The 22,466-nt window shown below is 44.4% G+C and overlaps 1 protein-coding gene across 1 annotated transcript; it reads left to right on the top strand.

Annotated features, from left to right (window-relative positions):
* Positions 1-5,885: 5,885 nt before the first annotated feature.
* On the top strand, positions 5,886-20,669 carry LOC134730848 (uncharacterized). The gene is made up of 3 exons (XM_063606522.1): positions 5,886-6,018; positions 6,198-6,752; positions 19,769-20,669. The coding sequence occupies exons 1-3, from the start codon at positions 5,886-5,888 to the stop codon at positions 19,933-19,935; spliced, it is 855 nt and encodes a 284-aa protein (XP_063462592.1). The 3' UTR covers positions 19,936-20,669.
* Positions 20,670-22,466: the final 1,797 nt, after the last annotated feature.

The following is a 22,466-nucleotide window of genomic DNA, read 5'->3' as shown; positions in this document are numbered from 1 at the left end:
GCAGAAAGGCTCTTATGGACATTGGAATTGGATTTCTACACTTGATATGACACCTCCTTGAGTCAGATGAGATTCGTGTTTGATAGACTCTTGACAAAAAATTGCTCCAGGATCTGTGCGGTAGCTAAAGCCTTTTTGTTGTTGTTGTTGTTTTAAGAGCAGCATTAAATGTTTTCATGAAGACCTTCCCACCAGTGATTTTATTGGGAATATGGTCTTTAGCTCTGGTCCTGAATAACTCACACTGAGGAAACCTCTAACAAGTGTTTTATTGGAAGATGTCTGATGGATGGTTGGTTTTAATAACAAATCTCTTCCCTTTTTCTGTCCCCTGTGTTCTATTCTCCTTTCTCTACACATTATTCTGGGAGGATTCACCTATTCCCAAAGTCCTTTCCTCTTTATTTCCATTCCAGAGCTCTCTGTATAACTCCAGGCTGATGAATCCAACGGCCCAGTTGTTATCTCCACTTGGCTGTCTTTCTTGCATTGACCTCATCTTACCTTGCCTCTCCTGATTTCCTCTTCTGCCTGGGCTCACCACGTCAGATTCACACCACCATCCACCCAGCTTCCAAAACACCTGGGCCTCCTCCTTCATTCCTCCCTCTTTCTCAGTCAAGTTAGTCTACTGTCTCCTCTCCATCCTCACTGCCACAGCCTTGGTCCGCCAACCATCTTGTCTCACTTGGCGTATTGCAGCCTCCTACCTGGTCTACTCACCTCCCACTCTCCTCCAGCCAGACTGCTCTTTTTATAGCACAAAGTGGATCATTACTCCCCTGCTTAAAAACATCTACTGTCTCCCTTTGTCTACAGGATAAACACGACAAAGAGCCTTTAAGATTTGGCTCCAACTTACCTCTATATTGGTCACTTTTTATAATTATATGAACATCTCTCAGCTCCTCACCCTCTCACGTCTCGATTTTTGCACATGCTCTTCCCTCTGCTGGGAATGATCTTCCACACCTCTCCTATCGACCTGGCTAGTTCCTACCATTTTCTAGTCTTCAACTGAGGAGTCCTGTGGTGGAGAAGGATTTCTCACCACCTGATAGAGATTGCATGCCCACCCACCTCCGGACTTTTATTTATTTATTTATTTATTTTGACGGAGTCTCGCTCTGACCATGCAGGCTGGATTGCAGTGGCATGATCTTGGCTCACTGCAATCTCCGCCTCCTGGGTTCAAGCAATTCTCCCACCTCAGCCATCTGAGTATCTGGAATTACAGGTGCCTGCCACCACATCGGGCGAATTTTTTTTGTATTTTTGGTAAAGACAGGATTTCACCATGTTGGCCAGGCTGTTTTCAAACTCCTGGCCTCAAGTGATCCACCCACCTTGGCCTCCCAAAGTGCTGGGATTACAGGCAAGAACAACTGCACCTAGCCAATCGGGTGCCCCTTCTATTTGCTCCCATTGCCCCAGGCATACTGTCACCATAACTCTTACCATTCTGAGTTGAAAATGTTTTTTTTTTTTTTGCTTTTTATTTCTCTCATTAAATGCAAAGCTCATTGAAAAGAGGACAGTGGTTGTTCACTGTTGTACTCCTAACCTTTGACTCAGTGTCCTGAGGTTGGCTCTAGAGCTGTGCACACATGTTCAGACATTGGAGCACATCTTGTCTAGCACCTCTTTTGAGGTGGCTTAGAGAAAAGTCAGTAGGTACTTCCCCAAGGATGAAACAGAAGCTTCACCTAAACCAGTTCTTCAACTTCAGCCTGCATTAGAATCCTCTGAGAGCTTGTTAAAAATACAGTCTCCTAGAGCCCACTCTTCAAGAGTCGGTGAGTTGCTTCATCATCAAAATATATACAGAATTCAGGCAGTCTTCAGTGCCAGCCTGGTCTGAGCCTCCGTGGACTCCCACCTGCAGAATCTCCCTGCTGGTCTCCTTGCTTCTGCTCTTACCTTCTTATTACCCATTCAAGTAGCCAGAGTGATCCTTTTTAAAATTTTTGTTAAATTTTTTTGTGATGAAGTCTCACTCTGTTCCCCAGGCTGGGGTGCAGTGGTGCTATCTCAGCTCGCTGCAGCTCTACCTCCTGGGCTCAAGCCATCCTCCCACCTCAGCCTCCTGGGTAACTGGGACCACAGACATACACCACCACACCCGGCTAATTTTTGTATTTTTTGTAAAGACACAGTCTTGCTATGCTGCCCAGGCTAGTCTTGAACTTCTGTGTGCACCCACCTCAGCCTCCTGCATTTTTAGGAGGCCCTTCTTGTACGGATTTTGATGCAGAGGCCTGGGTACCTCATGTCTCCTCCCATCTCTCTCTGTCTTTCTGTCTCCGTCTCTCTCTCTCTTTCTCTTTGCGTTATAGCTGCCTTGGGGACTAGACTCTGCCTTAGGCATCCCTCTGACTCTTGTTTGCTTTTACACTGAGGCTGCTTTAAGTTGCACCTTGATCTGAAGCCTTGGGCTTCTCTTCCTATTCCTTGCTTTTGTTGGAAGGGCCGTGCAGCTTCTTGACAAATTGCAAAGGTTCCCACGAGTTTCCAAGTCCCCAAGAACCAAACCAGATGACAAACAAAGATGCAGCCCACAGCTGGGGAGACAGATTTCATGTCCACACAGAGACTCCAAGATGCTGAACTGAAATCCACCCTGAAACCTGTTATCTCTCATTTAAGTTCAATGTCACCTGGGGGCTTGCAGGGCAGGGCTGGTGACCATTCACAGGGAAAGATGCTTTGAAATGGCAACTGAGAATGGTGTGGTGGTTGACAGATGGCACGTCAGAGCATAGATTAACATGGGAAGAGAAACTCAGCGCTTGGGGGAAGTGTGTGAGGCTGGCAGCCACACAGAGGGCTTTTCCTGCGAGCTCTTGCATAGATGCAAACAGCCAGGAGGTTTTGCTTTCTGAGCCTGAGTGGAAGCATGTTCCTGCCTGCACATTGCCGCTCTGCAGCAAATGTTTATTCCTGTTGCATTGATTAAAAGTGCTTACCAGGCCGGGCGCGGTGGCTCACGCCTGTAATCCCAGCACTTTGGGAGGCCGAGGCAGGCAGATCACAAGGTCAGGAGATTGAGACCATCCTGGCTAACACGGTGAAACCCCGTCTCTACTAAAAATACAAAAAATTAGCCGGACATGGTGGCGGGCGCCTGTAGTCCCAGCTACTTGTGAGGCTGAGGCAGGAGAATGGCATGAACCCAGGAGGCAGGGCTTGCAGTGATCCGAGATTGTGCCACTGCACTCCAGCCTGGATGACAGAGCAAGACTCCGTCTCAAAAATACAAAGTGCTTACCGAAGGGGTTTGAGGGCAGTGGTGACACTGTGAGTTATGGCTCTGTCGGCTGCCAGTGGAGCCAGCCGCTCTGCACAGCCGTGCAAGGGTGTTTTGAAAAGTGGCTCAGCCGGCCAGGAGTGACTGGCTGTAAATATTGCTGCCACAACATCTTGTAGCCTGATTGGGGCAGTGTTTGCAGAACCCTTAAACCACTACACTTGTTCAGGCTTAAAAATAAGCTTACATTTTTGTTTGTTTTGTTTTGTTTTATGAGATGGAGTCTTGTTCTGTCACCGGGTTGGAATGCAGAGGCATGATCTCGGCACACTGCAACCTCTGCCTCCTGCGTTCAAGTCATTCTCCTGCCTCAGGCTCCCGAGTAGCTGGGACTACAGGCGTGTGCCGTCATGTCCAGCTAATTTTTGAATTTTTAGTACAGACGGGGCTTCACCATGTTGGCCAGGATGGTGCGATTTCTTGACCTCGTGATCTGCCCTCCTTGGCTTCCCAAAGTGCTAGGATTACAGGCGTGAGCCACCATGCCTGGTCAAACATATTGCTTCTTTTCTCAACTTCTGCTGAACTCTATTTTGCTTCTTTTTCCTGGATAAAGCTCTTCTTTATCCAGAAGAGCTTTTAGCAGCAAAGTTACCCAACGCCCTTCCCTAGTCTCTCCTTGCAACTGGCTCTCAGCGGGGGGGGGGGTGCGGGGGGTGGAGGGGCGGTGGGTAGGAGGAAATCCTTGACAGAACCAATTTACATGACTGTTTGGAGGACTCTCGCTAGCCCCAGGAGGTGTTTGCATTTTTAAATTGGTTAGTAGTGTCAGAATGTTTCATGAGTAAGAGCACAGCCTCTAAGTTGGATACCCTGAATTTAAATCTCAACATGGCCATTTTGTATATAACCAGAGGATGGATTTGGGGACCCAATGGATCTACCATGACATGAACTTGCACCAACATTCACGTGATCTCCAAAATGCCTATTCTGACTGGTAGACCCTAGTCTCAGCCTAGTGCCAGTTCAGAGCCTGTGTCCAGTGATCCTGCACATGTCTCATTACTTCCTTTTCTCCTGTTCAGTCATCCTGGTAAAAGGCTGTGTATTCCCTTGGGGGCAGGCTGGGAGACAGATTGACAGTATAAATTTTTGGCAGTGGAGCAGAGTCCTTTCTGGAGGGGACCTGGCTTCCCATTCAGACAAGGGACTCCGGGTCTGTGAACTGGCTTATGTCTGGAAATTCACGGGGGACTGTGACTCTGTTTTTATGATTCAGATTAGACTTCTGCTCACCTGACCTAGAACACTTCTGCAAACACAGATCCAGTAAAAATGTGGCAGGCTTCTTATCTGTTTCACCTCTAGGAATGCCACAATCAGCTGGCACCATAGGTCTCTGCGAGTCAGGCTATTCTGGTTGCAGCTTTGAGTCTGCTGTCTTTTATGGTAACTGCATCCACCTTGCCTTTGGGGATTGAGTGCTCTGATCACTTGGCCCCAGCCCCTGTAGTGTGCCTATGTCACTTACCCTCTTTATACCTCAGTTTCCTCCTCTATAAAACGGGCATCCTCATTGCACCCACCCCGAGGGCTGCTGTGAGGTATAGATGGATTAACATATGGAAAGTAATAGAAGAGGGTCTCAAAGCCCATGTGTCGTTATCAGAATTATTTCGTGACAGGGAAGAGCTGGAGGAGAGAGGAAGGTGCTGAGCAGATCCATGTGCTCTCCCACCAGTGTTTCCTGAGCACCTACTATGTGCTGCCCACTGTGAGAGCTGTTAGGGTTGAAATAGGGAGCACAGCAGGGTAGGCACTGCCATCAGGAGCTTAGTGGGGAGACCATTGTGCAACATGGTTCCAGCACTTGGGGTGGGGAAGCTCAGGGAGTACAGGGGCCTAGGATCCTGGGCAGAATCATGGAAAGGACACAGCCGTCCCAGCCTCTCCTGCCTACTCTGCCTCCCTGGCCTCCTCTGCTTCCCTGGCCTCTCCTGCCTTCCTGGCTTCCCCTTCCGCCGTGGCCTCCCCAGTCTCCCCTGTCTCTCCTGCTTTTGAGATGGGCCAGGAGCTGCTGGTGCTCACTTAGCCTGTCCTGGACTCTGGGTGTAGCACTTCAATGTCCAGAAAATACCCCCGGGTTCAGCTCATCACACAACCTAGGAAGGAGCTCCACACTGACACTAAGGCTGCATCCTGGACTCATTCATCAGGGCATGCCTCCAAAATATTTCTCCACGTCTCCTCCCTTTGACCACCTGCATTGTCTCTGTGCCTCAGCCCCAGCTGGGGGCCTGCAAGGATCCCCTATCTCCTCTGCCCCTGCACGGCTCGGTCCCAGGCAATCTGTCCGCCCACCACACCTCTCTCACCTTGCCCACCGTGCTCCAGACCCACAGTCCTCTTTCTGCTTCTTTCCCAGCCTCTGGGCTTTTGCACACGCTGTTCCCTCTGCCTGAACACCCTCCACTGGGCTGAGAACAACTTTCTGAGGCCTCTCTCAGCTGTTGTTTCCTTTGGAACAGCCGCTGCTGCTGTCCCTCTCCCAGCTCCAAGACCTGCTGAGCCTCCTGTCTTTCTCAGTTCCCATGCCCCCAGCACTTCTTCTTGGCCTCCTTTTGCCCAACTGACAATGTCCATTCTCAATGCCTTCTCAGCCAGCGCTGAGCCCCACTGGGTGAAGGCAATGCCTGTCATGTTCACCACAATATCCCCTCCCCCATCACCACTCCTGGTCCACAGTGATGCTCAAAAAAGATCTGTTGGTAGGCAATGCGAAGGTGCATTCATGTCATCCTGCAGGAGGAATTCTCCACGAGTTTTGAGCAGCCTCGGTTTTCCCACCACCTCCAAATCATGGAAGACACAGGGTAACAGCAAAGACAAGGTGGCTGTGGCCGATGTCCACCCTCTCGGGGCGTCCCTTCTCTTCTCTCCTCCTTAGTCAGGGAGACCATCGGGGTGCAACCTGCCTGGGGCGGTGAGGAGGTGCAGGGCCTGGCCAGAGCGGGCCTGGCGACGGGCAAAGGACAGAGACCTCCTGGGCCAGGACAGGTGAGAGCAGCGCAGGCCCGGGACCGGCGTGGCGGCGGTGCGCGTGAGCGGCCAGCAGAGGGCGCCAGAGAGCCAGGAGTGGCCCGCAGAAGAGCCCGCGCCGGCACTGGTGCCCATCTCCGCGCCGCGCGGACTCACCGAGCCCGCGCTCAGACGCCCCAGCTCCGCCGAGAGGCCGCTTGCTCCGGGTCCTTCTTCTTCCCAGTGCAGGCAGAGCCCCCGGAGTCATGGCCAGGCCTTCCGGCAGCTCCGAAGCCACTGGCAAGTCCCGAGGCAGGGATGGCCGGCCCAGGAGGGAGGAGGACGACGTCCCTCCCGAAGAGAAGAGGCTGCGGCTGTTGCTGGAGGGGGAAGCGCACAGCCCCAGGACTGCGAGGACGGGGAGGACGCGCCGCGGCCGGGCAGGGAGGAGACCGGCACCCAGACAGGTGGCGACGGCAGAGGAGTAAGTGACGCGGGCGCGGGGGTCCGGGGGTGCAGCGGGCGCGGGGGTGCCGGCGACGCGGGGTAGGGGCGGCGGGAGGCTCCGTGGCCTGCCCCGGGTTGAAGTTGGGAGGGCGGCCTTCATTCTGAACCCATTTAGGCAGCACGGGCGGCCCTCCTCGCCGTGGGCGGCATCAGAGCCCCCCCTGCCCAGTCTTGGGGTTGCTCCCGGATGTTGTCTGGGAGTCTTGCTCATGGCTTATGTCTGGGAATTGACTGGGGACTGTGACTCTGTTTTTATGATTCAGATTAGACTTCTGCCCACCTGACCTAGAACTCTTCTGCAAACAAAGATCCAGTAAAAATGTATAAACCTAATATCTAGAGTTCATTTATTTATTCAACAAATATACCTTTGGCACTGATGGCCTGCTAGACTTTCAGCCCAATACTGGTGTAAAATGATAAATAAGACAGTCAAGGAATCTGTACTCGGATCTCACTGTCTAATCATAGAGACACAAATAATTTATATAGTAACAATTGTGACAAGTGCTATGAAAAAAAAGGAATGGGGGCTCTAAAATTTGTAATGGGAAAGAGGACCATCTCTTCACAGAGGATACAGAAGCTGCTTCCTTCTGCATCTCCCACTGTTGGCTAGAATACATTTCTGTTTATTAGGATCGTCATTTGCAAAGGCTGCATATTGAATCTGTATGGCTCAGGGTCAGACAGGGACATTTCAATTGCAGCTGAGAGTATGGCAGTTGCAGAACAACCACAGATCAGGAAGATGAGAAGAGTAGCATGATGACCCTAAAGAAATACCAAACCCAGGAGGTAGAAGAAAGAGCCATCTAGTCCTAGCATGGAGCATACTGTACTTCTCCATTTTCTAATCCCAGAGCACCATGTGGCCTTAGGGGAATATATGGATGAAAAGAAAAAGCTGGTGTGCGGGTAAGCCACGTACTTGTTTTTCAAATGATGCGCACATCTCCCTTCTTTATCTCTAAAGTCTATGAACTAGGTCAGCTCCCAACTCGTGGCACCTACAGTGAACCAGACGCTGAGCCAGGGGAGGTCTAGATAACAAGAGACAATCTCTGACAGTTGTTGAAATTCTTCTTTACCTCTTAGAGCAAAACTCAGAGGCTGTCCTGTTCTGATATTTAAGTAAAATCACGAATTGCTGGGAGTTGGTGACCTAGTCAGTGAACGAGCTCCTTATCAATAGTGGGAGAATAATAGTAATAGTCCGTTCTGGGGAAAAGAATATGGCACTGTAATGGTCTTGGGGTTTTTTAACTTTGGCTTTGTAAGCAACATTATTTTTGCTTGGGTTAAAGCCTCTTCCAGCTGTTTATCAACATAGATAAAAGTATATTGCTTTATTATTTCTCCTTGAGTCATATTCAACGCTTTCTTTGCATGGGCAATGCCAGTATCCCACTGAGCATGTCCTCTCTGAGGTTGAGGTTTCCAGGTCTTTTTTTCTCAGAGTGATTGCTGGCTTCTTTGGGAGCCTCAGCCAGTAATTCTTTATACTCTTTATGACCTTTATACTCCCATACCTGCTTTTCATTAACCCATGCCCTCACTGGCTGGTTGCTAAGAAATTGGACATGATATGACAAGGCACCCCTTGTGTCAGTTTTAGTATGAACTTCCAGCTGGGGCTCACTTGAGACCAAGGTAGGAACCTAAGGTAGAAATGATAGGTTCCTGCCTTGGGCTTTTTCTGTTTGGTAGGTTTTTTACTACTGATTCTATTTCAGATCTCATTATTGGTTTGTTCAGGCATTCAATTTCTTTCTAGTTCAACCTTGGGAGGTTGTACTTTTCCAGGCATTTATCAGTTTCTTCTAGGCTTTGTAGCATGTGTGCATGCAGATGCTCCTAATAGTCTCTGAGGGTTTTTTGCATTTCTTTGGGGTCAGTGTTAATATCCTCTTTCTCGTTTCTGATTGTGTTTTTTTGGATCTTCTTTTTTTAGTCTAGCTAGCAGTCTAAATAAGCAGACTTATTTATTCTTTTAAAGAGCCAACTTTTGGTTTCATTAATCTTTTGTGTGGGTTCATGTCTCTATTTCATTCAGTTCAGCTCTGATTTTGGTTATTTCTTTCCTCTGCTAGCTGTGGGTTGATTTGCTCTTGTTTTTTTAGTTCTTCTAAGTGTGATGTTAGGTTCTTAATTTGAGATCTCTCTAACTTTTTGGTGTAGGCATTTTCATGCTATAAATGTTCCTCTTAACACTGCTTTGGCTGTGTCTCAGGGATTCTGGTATTGTACCTTTGTTTGAATCAGTTTCAATGAACGTCTCTTTTTTTTTTATTATTATTTTTTAAGACAGTGTCTCACTCTATCACCCAGGCTTGGGTGGAGCAGGACAACCACAGCTTACTGTAGTCCCAACCCCTTAGGCTCAAGCAATTCTCCCACCTCGACCTCCCAAGTAGTTGGGACTACAGTCGTGCACCATCACACCTGGCTAATTTTTTTTTTAATCTTGTAGAGACAGGGTCCCACCATGTTGCACAAGGTGGCCTTAAACTCCCGGACTCAAGTGATCCACCTTCCTTAACCTTGCAAAGTGCTAGCATTACAGGTGTGAGCCACTGCACCTGGCCCAGTTTCAAAGAATTTCTTGATTTCTGCCTTAATTTTATCCTTTACCCAAAAGTCTTTAAGGAGCATATTGTTTAATTTCCATGTACTTGTATAGTTTTGAGAGATCTTCTTGGTATTGATTTCTATTTTTATTGCATTGCGGTCTGAGAATGTTACTGATATGCATTCTTTTTAATTTGTTAAGGATTGCTTTATGGCCAAGCATGTGGTTGATCTTAGAGTATGTGCCATGTACAGATGACAAGGATGTGTATTCTGTTGGTGTGTGGTGGAATGTTCCATAGATGTCTGTTAAGTCCATTTGGTCAAGTGTTGAGTTTAGGTCCTCAATATCTTTATTTGTTTTCTGCCTCAATGATCTGCTTAACACTGTCAGTGGGGTGTCAATGTCTTTCGTTATTATTGTGTGGTTATCTAAGTCTCTTCATAGGTCTCTAAGAACTTGTTTTATAAATCTCAGTGCTCCAATATTGGGTGCATATATATTTAGGATTATTAAGTCTTCTTTTTGAATTGAACACTTTATCATTTTGTAATGCCTTTCTTTGTCCTTTTTGATCATTGTTGCTTTTAGTCTGTTTTGTCTGAAATAAGAATAGCAACCACTGTTCTTTTTCTTTTCCATTTGCTTGCTAGATCTTTATCCATCCCTTTCCTTTGAGGCTATGAATGTCATTGCGTGTGAGATGTCTTGATGACAACATACAGCTGTGGCCCAGCCTTTCTACTCCTGAATATTTGCAAAAGAAAAATGAAAGCATATATCCATACCATGACTTGTACATGAATGTCCATAGCAGCTTTATTTTCAATAGCCAAAAACTGGAAATAATCAAACATCAATCAATACGTGACTGGATAAACACATAGATGTATAGCCATGCAATGGTGCTCAGCAATGAAAAGGAATGAACAACTAATTCATATTATAGCAAGGACGAATCTCAAATAATTATGCTGAGTAAAAGAAACCCAACAAGAAAGAGTATAGAATATATTATTCTATTCACATGAAATTCCAAGAAAATACAAAGTAATCTATAGTGTCAGCAGAAAAGTTTTGGCCTTTAGACTGAGAGGTGAAAGAGAATCAGGAGGGGAATATTACAAAAGGCATGAAAAAATGTTAGGGGGAATGGATATGTTCATTATTTTGAATGTGACAATGGTCTCACAAACGTATAGATATGGCAAAACTTATCCGATTATACACTTTACTGTTTGAAGTTTATTGTATGTCACTTATACTTCAATAAAAAATGTTTTTTTAAATAGTAACAATTATTTTAAATGACCTTGACAAAATATTGTGCAACACTTAAAAATACTATTTATGAAGTTTATAGTGACACTGATATATAGTATATATCAAGTTACAAAAGCAGGATACCTAATTATAAGAATATTGTTTATAGCTATGTAAAACAAAATATTAAACAACAAACTAGGCATAAATGAAACTTTCTTTAGAATGACAGTTTGTCTCTGAGAAGAGCAGTTCATCTGTAACTTGTCCATCCTTGTCATGTTTAATATTTTACCAATTTTCTAAAATTAGCAATTACATTTTTATTGTAACAAAAGCCTATCAAATTTTAATTTTATTCATTTAAAAGAGTAAGAGCACATAGTTCTCAGGCCTCCATGTACTTTTGGAAAACCTGGGTGGAAGAACAGTGTCTTTGTCAATAGGAAAAGCTGTCAAACAAGAAAGGGCTGTCCATTTTTTTTCCTCAGATGAGCATTGCCAACACAGCTGCCTCAGGGGTGTTCAGTGTAGCATATCTACCTGAAGCGAGGCATACCCCAGCCCTGAGAGGTTTGTATAGGACTGTGTGCTCAACCTCTTCTCTCTATTCCCTGACAGCCGATGTCAGACCCTGCCACTAGCCTCCTTAACAGAAGTTCCCAGCCATGAAGCCTCTCCTTGTTGTGTTTGTCTTTCTTTTCCTTTGGGATCCAGTGCTGGCAGGTAAAACTGGCATATTTTGGGGGGTAGGGGTGCTTCATATAGAAGAACAATGCCACTAAACAACCCAATAAACATACTCCACCCATGGGCCCTTTAATTTTCAAGCTAGAAAAAAGCATCAACTAGTTTTGATGTCAGCAAGACCTGGGCTTGAATCTGGCTGTCCAACTTGTTAACTATATAACTTTGGACAAAGGTCTAAGCTTCTCTGAGCCTTAGTTTCCTTTTTTTTTTTTTTTTTTTTTTTTTTTTTTGGCTAAACTGATCAGCACCAGTGAGCCTTAGTTTCTTCATTTGAAAAATGGAAATATGGAAATGAAGAGTCTCACAAGGATTAAATCAGATCATGTATGGAATATGTCCATACATAATATGAAAAGTACCTGGCTCATGAGAGCTATCATTGTATTTTCATTAGTAATGCCCATCCTGTCTTCCTGCTGTTATTTTGTCTCTAATTCAAGAATGTATCTAAGTATAACAGTCAAAACCAGAAAATAGTGACAACACAATTTGTTAATTTTCTAATATACTGAAGTTTCCTACAGTTAATTTACTATTTGTGAATCCATTAGTTACATGAGGAAACAGATTTAGAACGGCTAGTTTCAAGAGAATCACTGAGCTTCATGTGATAGAAGAAATGCCTGATCAGATGAGATAGCAGCTAGGGAGACATGACAGAGAGTGTGAGTGGCCCTGTGCTCTAGCTTCACCATATCCTTTCTGACTTTAGCAATCTCATCTGGAAAATTCTTTTCACTCAGTGTTACTGAATCAGTCCAGTCAGATTGGTTCATCTGCCTAGATGGACTGAAGTGTTTGCCTGAAGTATTCTCCAGGCAAATGAATCAGATATTCAGATTATGTGACTCACCAGGCTAAATTTAAGAAATCATGGGATCAAGGCCTCTTAAAGCTGTTGATGCAACCAATTCCACTACGGTTTATGGCAATGGATTTGTGGCCTCCAGACAAAGAACCGCATCTAGTGTACAATATTCCCTTCAATTCCTTTTGCATTCTCATAACTTGTCATTTCCATTGAAATTTCTTGTCTCATTTTATAGACCATTATATTTCATCTTCCCAAAAGTGTTACAGATTGTCCTCTAGGGCTTCTGTCTTGCAAACTAAGTAACACTGATCCCTTCTTGTTCCTGTAGGACAATTATCCTCCAGGGCATTATGACTCAGATAGGGTATGTGTTTGCTCAAAATTTCTACAGATTCCTTGAGCTTCAATAAGACTTCTCAAATCTTCAGAATTGATTTCATCCTCCTTCAAACTCACAAGACCATTCCACATTGCAAATACATCATTGCACTTGTCATGTTTTATCCTCTCTCAGAGAGATATTTTGTATTTCTTCTCTTTTTGTCTAGAATGAAAATTCATTGAGGTTAAGGTCTATATCATACTCAAATCTGTACCCCAACAGTCCTTGATTCACAGGATTTATAAAAATTGGTTTATGAATAATAATGAGTAAGTAATTATTTAAAAAATAATGAGTGAATGACTATGTGAATAGCTAGCTTGATTGTTTGGGTTATATTCATTGACAAATTCAGGGAAACTTCCAAATTATTACTTGTTTTAGTCAGCTTGGGCTGCGATAACAAAATTCCGCAGACTGTGGCTTAGACAAACTTTATTTTCTCATAGTTCCAGAAGATGAGAAATCCAAGATCAAGGTGCTAGCTGATTCAATTTCTGATGAGGGCTTGCTTTCAAGCTTGTAGATGGCCATCTTTTTGCTGTGACCTTCACTAATAAGAACATCAATCCTATTGGATTAGCCTGTCGATCTTATTGGATTAGGGTTCCACCATCATGACCTCATTTAACTTATATTACTTCCTGAAGGCCCTATCTCCAAAGACAGTCACATCAGGGGTGAGGGTTTCAGCATATGAATTTTGGGGTGACACAATTCAGCCCCTACTACTAATTAATTTTTTCAGTTACAGGATCAATTATCATAACCAAATCTCCTTGGTATCCGGTTGGATAAAAATTGAGGGACTAGCAATTTTATGGTCCAAAAAGGCCTGTAGTGAATTATCTTTCTATTCATTTTCCTTCCAGGTATAAATTCATTATCATCAGAAATGCACAAGAAATGCTATAAAAATGGCATCTGCAGACTTGAATGCTATGAGAGTGAAATGTTAGTTGCCTACTGTATGTTTCAGCTGGAGTGCTGTGTCAAAGGAAATCCTGCACCCTGACATAAGAAACCAATGAATGGCCACTATCCTGTAGGCCCTTGATTCTGCCATCTTTCACAAAACCAGGGAATTTAGATCCAACTGTGACACCATGATGTGTCCATGACTACTGGTTTTTAGCATTTTTATAAACCAGCAGACTCTCGTGGTCGTAAATTTAAAGAGCTGAGCTGTAGCCTTCTTTAAAAGAGCTCGGTTTTTCACAAAAACAGTGTAGAAGATATTTTCTCACCTCAAAGTGATGTCCAGTGTGCTCATCAGCACCTGTTTCTCCCTCTAATCATAGAGGATATTCTTATTATTTAGAAAGGCTTCAAGGGAAACAACTTTTGACACCTAAGTCGTGTCCTACCTTCGCTTCAGCTTCGCATTTCCCATTTCTGTGAAATTCCCAACTTTAGAGAAGCAGATTTGCCATGGCCTTCTGACAACCTTGTACATCTCTCACATAAACCGCATAGGCAGGGCTTAACTACAGGCTGGCCCGAGTCTGGACTGAGTCTGACCCTGAAGTTCCTTTGGAACAGGAGAGGCCATCTTGTGATGGGCTGGAACAAGGTAATTTCTCATCCACCTCCCTAGTTTCAGTTGAGCAATGGAACTTCCCACCTGAGCCCCTAGGGTTCAGCTACAGGCTATAAGACTGCCGTCCTGTGGTTTAGTGTTGGTTCCTTAGCAGCAGAGTGATGCCACCTCTGCTGCCTGTCATCTGACTCCTCTGGATGGGTGTTATCCTGTGGCTTAAGAGCTAACACCATGCTGATCTTGCTTTGCTATATGTGTAACTAATAAACTGCCTAAATCCATTTGGACTCATGATTTTCTTTACCAATAAACTTTATGAAGGTGTAACAGGAAAACTTAGCAACTTCTGTCATGTTGCTTCTGACCCTACTGGCTACGCTGGTGAATTCTTGCTTGATTTTTCAACAACATTCACCTTTATGGATGCATGAATGTGTGAGTTCTGTATCTGCTGCTCACGATAAAGACTGGGTGGCAAAGGAGAGTAGATTCTGGCTGTGGAGCAACTTTCACTATCTTCAGTGCTCGATATGGCTCAGGCTCTCTAGTGATGTGAGACTGAGAGTGTGGGGCTCTTGCCGCAAATAGCCAGTTGCTGATGTGGTACAAGGAAAAGGATACAGCGTCTTAGTTCTGGGGCTGAGATGACAGTACTGCCTGCCTAACCACACATGGCTGCTGGGAAGGGATGAAAAGAGAACAGCAGGTGAAAAAGCATGAGGGGTTGTAAGGAGTTCTGTACTTCCAGCAAATGTCCAACCTTTGAGCAAATTCAGTGTTGGTGTCTTTGGAGAGGAAGGTACTAAAAATCCAGTAGAATGTGTCCTCTCTGAGGCCCAGACTCCCTATGTAGACTGTAAGGAGTTTGGTTAAAATTGAATGGGATCAGAGATGGCCTGGAATTGTAACTATGGTTACTAAGTGTGCAGAGTAAATGCATCCAGACATGGCTAGGAAAACTGTGAGACACTGAGGGAGACAGAGGGGTCCCTACTGGAAGAGCACCAAATCTTCTGAAACTTTGGCCTCATAACATCCTGGAAAAGCAGTCTTAGGCTTGCTTTTCATCTCACTCCTCCTAGTTGGGTGCAAGTTCTCTACACATACAGATAAAGAGAAACCTGAAAACAATCCAGCCTGCTGACAATCTGAAGAATGAGGTGTGATGACACTTTACAGACTAACTAGAAAGCTGATCCCCAAAGCCAGGGAGTGAGTCTACATTCTCTATGCTAGAAAGTACTCTCTGGAATCTGGCTAAGTCCTGCATGGACAGAACTTTCCACTGCTGCATGATATCAAAATAAGGCTATTACATCAGGGCCAGGCAACCTCTATGCCTTAGACCCTGCTCTACTATTCGCACTAGCCAATATTAAACCTGCTTATCCCAACTCCCTGCTCCTTCCAATGGAAATTTGCTAATCCTGCACTGCCTTCACCTTACCCTTGACAAGCCATATACCCTGTCAGGAAATGAACTCTGTAACAACCAAGGTAGCTGCAAACTTTATTCTTTTGAGAGAAAGTGTGTATGTTATATGCACACTCTCCAGCTTTGCTGAAGGAACCTGAACAGATATTCACTAACTTTGGTTGGTCTCTGTACATTGACACTTCCAAAAGAAATCCAATTCCAAGATCCAAAGCTTTTTAAAAAATAATTTAATTATTTACCAAATCTATCTGTATGGAAACAAAATGGGGAAGGGATTTGTCACAATATGGAGCAAACTCTCTTCAAAATTCTTTCTGAATATCGCTCCCTGAAATCTTACTCATTCAGTAGTGAAAACTGCATTGTCTAAAAGCAACATCTAGAATTTATCTGGGATATCTAGAATTTTTAATAGAGATTCTGAGAAGCCTCAAGGGTAAGAACAAGCTCTGTCTTTAGGGAAACTCATTTTTACTTAGAGCTAATTTTTGACATTTTTTCCAATTTTATTGAGATATGATTGCCAAATAAAAATTGTATATTCAAGGTGCAGGACATGGCTTGATTACATATACATCATGTAACGATTACCACAAATTTCTATTGTTTCTAAGCCACCCCATCTGAGAAATTTTACTACGGCAGTTCTAAAAGGCAGAGAGAGCATCTTATATTTTCTGTATTCTGATAATTTGACATCTGAAGCCTTGTTGAACCTGGAGGGTCTGCCACTCCCAGAGTTAGCCAACTCCTAGAGACAGTATGCTTTTCAAATCATACTTGCCCACAGTGTGCTTTTCAAACCAACCAATTCAGAGTCCACACCTCAACCACCTCCTTTATCAGGCCTTCATACTACGGGACCCTATCCACTCACCCTAATCACCCAAGTACCAGGCAATCAGGGATATTCCCTAGACTCCAGCACCTGCTAAAATTATTCGAATTTTAGCCAATCAATTTAGACATTTATTTTGTTAAAGTTAAGAAAAGTGGCCAATGACACAGCCTCAGGAGGTCCTAAGGACATGTGCCCAAGGTGGATGGGTTACAGCTTAATTTTATGCATTTTAGGGAGACAGAAGTTACAAGCAAAGGCATAAATCAATGCATGTAAGCTATACATTGGTTCACGGGGCACGGTGGCTCACGCCTGTAATCCCAGCACTTTGGGAGGCAGAGGTGGGTGGATCACAAGGTCAGGAGATCGAGACAATCCTGGCTAACACGGTGAAACCCCATTTCTACTAAAAATACAAAAACTAGCTGGGCATGGTGGCAGGTGCCTGTAGTCCCAACTACTCGGGATGCTGAGGCAGGAGAATGCCTTGAACCCAGGAGACAGAGCTTGCAGTGAGCCGAGATCACACCACTGCACTCCAGCCTGGGCGACAGCACGAGACTCCGTCTCAAAAAAAAAAAAAAGAAAGATATACATTGGTTCAGCCTGAAAAGCAGGACATCTCAAAGCAGGGGGAGGGGAGCTTCCAGGTCATAGGTGGATTCAGAGATGTCCTGGGTGGCATTTGTTTGAAGGAGTTAAGCTCTGCCTAAAGAGTTAAAGTCAGCCTAAGTTAATTTAAGGTAAGGTAAGGTGGAAGGGGGTGGGTGGGATTGTGGAAGCCAAGGTCCCTGTCGTGTAGATGAAGCCTCTAGTTTGCAGGCTTCAGAGAGAATAGATGTGGATATCTCTTATTGGACCTTAACCCATTTCCTGTTTGCCCTGAGAATATTCTTGTCTCTAATCCTAATGTAACATATACATTTCTGTTGCATTAGGATTACAGACAATTTCTGTTGGCAAATGACTCCAAGAACAGTTTTTATATTTTATTTTCACATTGAAAGTGAGTCAGATTTGCATCAGCTTCAAAAAGCATGTTATATAAAATCATATGAGTACTGGCCATCTGCACTTTTTTTTTTTCTGAATGGGCAATGGGTTAAAAAGTGTCAGACTCTCCTGAAGAGCCCTAGTAAAGGAAGGAGATTCTCTACAGAAAGTAAATTTCCCCATCAAGAGACAGCTTTGCAGGGCTATTTCAAAATATGTCAAAGAAATGTATTTCAGGGTAAAATACTTTTATTTTCTTTGGGGCCCACTATCTATCATGTGATATTATACCAGATTCAGGTTGGAATTTGGCACAGTCTGTTTTCTCAGCCTTAAGATCGCTGTTTTAATGTTAATGCTGGTCAGTTGTGTCTAAACTCCAAGGGGGGGAAGATATAATAAGGGATCTGCAACACCTCCCACCTTCCCATCGTTGCCTGATGTAAGAATAGCTACTCCTGCTCTCTTTTGATTCCCATTTGCATGGAATACCTTTTCCCACCATTTTACCTTGAGTTTGTATGAATCCTGCTGTGTTAGGTGAGTCTCTTGAAGACAGTGGATATTTGGATTGTGATCTTCAATCCATTCTCCCATTCTATATCTTTCGAGTAGAGCATTTAGGCCATTTACATTCGATGTTAATATTACATTCTATGTTAATATTGAAATATGAAGTACTTTTCTTCATCATGTTAATTGTTATCTGGATATGTTTTTTCATTGTGTTATTGTTTTATAGGCCTGTGAGTTTTAAGTTTTTAAGAGGTTCTATTTTGATATATATTGAGCTTTTGTTTCAAAGTTTAGAACCCTTTATAGCAGTTCTTGGAGTGCTGGTTTGGAAGTGACAAATTCCCTCAGCATTTTTTGTCTGAAAATAACTTTATTTCTCCATTTATGAAACTTAGTTTTGCAGGATACAAAATTCTTGGCTGACAGTTGTTCTGTTTAAGGAGGTTGAAGATACAACCCCAATCCCCTGAGGTTTCTGCTGAGAAGTCTGCTGTTAGTCTGATAGGTTTTCCTTTGTAATTTCACTGCTGCTTTTTTCTTACTGCTCTTAGAATTATTTCCTTCATGTTGACTCTAAATAGCCTGATGACTATATGCCTTAGTGAATGTGTAATGAATTTCCCAGGAGTTCTTTGAGCTTCTTGGATTTGCATATCTAGATCTCCAGGCAGGCGAGGGAAGTTTTCCTCAATTATTCCCTAAAATAGGTTTTCCAGACTTAGTATTTTCTCTTCTTCCCCAGGAACACCAATAATTCTTACGTTTGGCCACTTTACATAATCCCATACTTCTTAGAGACTTTGTTCATTTCCTTTTATTATTTTTCTTTATTTTTGTCTGATTGGGTTAATTCAAAAGTCTTGTTTTTGAGCTCTGAAATTCTTCATTCTACATGTTCTAGTTTATTGTTAAAACTTTCCACTGTATTTTGTAGTTCCCTCAGTGTGTCTTTCATTTCCAAAAGTTCCAGTTGTTTTTTTCTTGATGATATCTATGTCTCTGGAAAATTTTTCATTCAAATCCTGAACTGCTTTTTAATTTCTCTAAGATGGTTTCCACCTTTCTCCAATATCTTCTTGAGTAGCTTAATAATCAATCTTCATATTTCTTATCTGGTATTTCAAAGATTTCATCTTGATTTGAGTCCATTGCTGGATAGCTAGTGTGATCTTTTAGGTGTGTTATAGCACCTTGTTTTGTCATATTACTAGAGTTATTTTTCTGGTTCCTTCTGATTTGGATAGACTACTTCTTCTCATTATTCTTGAATTTATATTTGATATGACTGTGTTTCTCTTATTTGCTTGTTTGTTTTTAAATTTCTTTTTTCCCCTTAAGGATGAGACTTTAATTCTTATAGTTAATTATAGCCTAATTCAGTTCTTGGTGCTTTAGAGGGTGAAGACCCTTGGTTATAGAGAGTCTTTGTATGATGGTTTTCTTATATGCTAGTTGTAGTAGCAATGTGCTCAGTGTGTGAGCAAGTTCACTGTGTCCCATGGGGTTGGAATGGTAGAGGTCTCTTAAAGCTTATCCCATTCCCCCATAGTGTGGACTTATTTATTTATTAATTTTCCCCCAGTATTTTATTTACTAATTTGATTGTTCATGCTTCAGGCCAGTAGGGGAGGTGTCCCTGGGTAGGAACCAGCTGTGGCTAAAGCAGGTGGGTGAATGATGTCCCAGGCTTGACAGAGGAGGCCGGAGGAGCTCTCAGTGAGTTACACTGGGGTCTTATTGTGGGAAGGGTTGGAGCCACCTCAGCCCTGCTGCCAGATCACCAGGAAAGTTACCCACCTCTCAGGCATGCTCCTGTCCCAGTGTTCCTGCTGTTCAGGAGCTGACTGACAGGCCTTTTCTTCATGACCTTTTTTTCATCTGTAGGAATGTTGATGTTCCAAATAGAGAGGAATTGTGGCTCTGCCTCTCATGCAACCTTGAACCTAGAGGGAGCTCCTCCTGTGGGGATGTGTTCCAGGAAGACTGTCTATAGTTGCACCCACACTAAGCTCCCATGGGAGAAGCCCAACTGTGCCTATGGTGGTGGATAACATGGGAAAGACTTCCTTTTCTCCAAGACCCTTCACATGCGCCAGAGCTGTCTGACTGTTGGGGTAGAGTGAAGACCTTCCCTGCTGAGCCCAGCACTTCAACTGTGCGTCTACTGAAGGAAGCCTTCCATCTGGTGCTCAAGGCCTGCCTCCTGGGTTCTTTTGTCCCACAGGCTGTTCCCTTGATGTGGTGCAGTCCTCCTTCCCCTGCAAGTGGGAGTCCCTGGAAGTCCCTGGGAGCCAGGTCACTGTGAGTGTTCTTGCTCCTCTGGGTCTAGCTGCCCAGAGAAGTTGACACACTCGAGGCTGGTGTTGGGGAATGTCTGCAAGGGATCCAGTTATGTGACCTATGCTCAAGTTTCCCTGCAGTGGGTAGCAGCACCAGCTCTAATGGGAGTGGCAAGGTTGTGACATAGATTCTGTGAAATTCCTGGGTTACTGATAGCCTTAGTGTGTTAGCTTTCTTGAATGCGGGTTATAGTAGTAATGAACTGGTCATGTGGACGGACTCAGGACCTCCTGTTTAGCCAGAGTGGTGCAGGCAGCGGTGATAGCTGAGATCCCATAGCGGTTTTCTCCTTCCTGGGTGCAATGTTAATCTACCAGGAGATACTGTCAAGGACTGTGTGGGTTGGCCTCCAGCTAGGAGGTGGCGCTTGCAAAAGAGCAGCAGCTGCGGTAGTAGCAGTGGGATTTTTGCTTGCCTGATGTTGCCCAGAGGGGGATACTCTGGTTTCTCTGGACATGGGCGGGGCCATGTAGCTCCCAGGAGACTCTGTCCTTTGCGTTGAGTTACCAGGGCGGGTGGCCGGGCAAAGCCAGGTAGGGGCTGGGTCGGGCGGGCTTGCACACTGGTCTCCGTGTGCAGAGAAAGCAGGAGCTTCTATGGGTATTGGGGGATGGGAGCGGGTCTCAGGCCACTAGGTTAATGTTTCAGAGGGCAGCGTTGCTGCCCCTGCTGCACAGAAGAGCCTGTGCAAGGAGTAGGGAGTAGCAGGCGGTGGTAAGCGCCACAGTTCCTACCCACTTGACAAGGCAGATCCACTCCCACGGTGTTCCACTGGAAGCAGCGAGCTGATTCCTGTCAGCCTGTAATCAGAACTCGCGGCTGCCGGGAGTCATAAGCTTTCCCCGCAGAGATTGCCGTCCAGGCGTTCAGGCCACGCCCCTCCCTGTCCGCTGCAAAGCTGGCGTGTTCCCGTGGCTCCTGCACTTGCAGTTTCTGCACCCACGACTTCTGCACCTACGGCTCCTGCACTTGCAGCCCACTTTTCACCCTCCCAACCCCGACCCTGGCCAAGGAAGTTCGTCCCCACCGAGGTTGTACTGTGAACCCCGTTGGGAGATTCTTTCAACCTGCAACCAGCGCCTGAACTTTGTAGCTGGCCGCAAGGCCTCCTGTGAGGAACAGTAAGGAATGGCTGCACTTAATCTACGCTGGGATCTGGAATTGCATGCGAGGGTCTCCCCCTAAAAGTATGGAATAGTTTATATTCCATAACCCTCCCCAAGTCGGTTCCTGCGTTAGTTCGGGTTAGGGCTTCCCCGCCAGAACCCCCACCTTGTGTCCTGGACTTTCAGGATCCCTAGCGGGGATGTGTATCCCAGAGGCAAATTCCCTCTGTCACACTCAGGGGACTCGCAGCCCTTCGACTGACTCAGTGTAGGCTGCAGTCTCCTGCTTCCTTCAAAACATCAATAGATTCCTATGGTTTTCCTGTTCAGTTATTGCGTTGCTTCTCGAAAAATAGTTCACAACGTGAATCTGTACACACTATTTTGTCCTTCCAAGTGGAAGAGGTACGCTAGCAGTTCCTCTAATCCACCATTTTGGAAAAGCATTCCTAATTTTTCAAGGATAGAAACATTTTTATGGCCTGGTCATCCTAAATAGCACAAAACGTCTTTGTCCATTGCAAACTATAACATACTCAATATTTCACCGTAAATATTTTCAATATGACTTTCACTTCATTGTTTTCAACATCAAACCACGAGTGTTCCTTAGTAGGTTCCCAAGTTAGACAATCCAATAGAAAATGGACGAACGTCTTGAAGGGTCATATCACAAATAAGGATATCTAAATGGCCAATAAACATCTGAAAAGGTACTCAGCTTCATTAGTCATCCATGCAACACAAATCAAACCCCATATGTCATCACTATATTCTCCCTAGAATATCTTTTTAAAGGCATAAAGTACTAGATGTGGACAAGAATGTAAAGCAACAAGAATGCTCACACATTGTGGATGGGAGTACAAATTGGTACAACCAATTTGGAAAACAATCAGATGCTATGTATTTACTAAAACTGAATGTATGCATAGCCTGTGCCCTAGGAATTTCTCTCCTAGGTATATAACCCCACAGAAATCCCTGCACCACAACCCTATTTATAAAAGTGAAAACTGGAAACTACAAATAAGACCATCTTCACTTACAATATTCAAATAAATTGTAATATCTTTCCCAATGTATTACAATATGTCATTGAGAAGGATAAACTACAATTACATGAAACAGATTAA

Source organism: Pan paniscus, chromosome 7 (genome assembly GCF_029289425.2).
Source record: "Pan paniscus chromosome 7, NHGRI_mPanPan1-v2.0_pri, whole genome shotgun sequence".
Classification (NCBI taxonomy): domain Eukaryota; kingdom Metazoa; phylum Chordata; class Mammalia; order Primates; family Hominidae; genus Pan; species Pan paniscus.
Note: the sequence above shows the minus strand (reverse complement) of the source record. Positions and strands in the feature narration are given on the sequence as shown.

Bases quoted from the DNA above. Each gene is read 5' to 3' on its own strand.
- LOC134730848 (XM_063606522.1), top strand. From the start codon at position 5,886: ATGTCCATTCTCAATGCCTTCTCAGCCAGCGCTGAGCCCCACTGGGTG. The intron at 6,019-6,197 runs GTAGGCAATGCG...TCTCCTCCTTAG, and splicing joins TGCTCAAAAAAGATCTGTTG to TCAGGGAGACCATCGGGGTG. The intron at 6,753-19,768 runs GTAAGTGACGCG...TTTCATCTGTAG, and splicing joins CAGGTGGCGACGGCAGAGGA to GAATGTTGATGTTCCAAATA.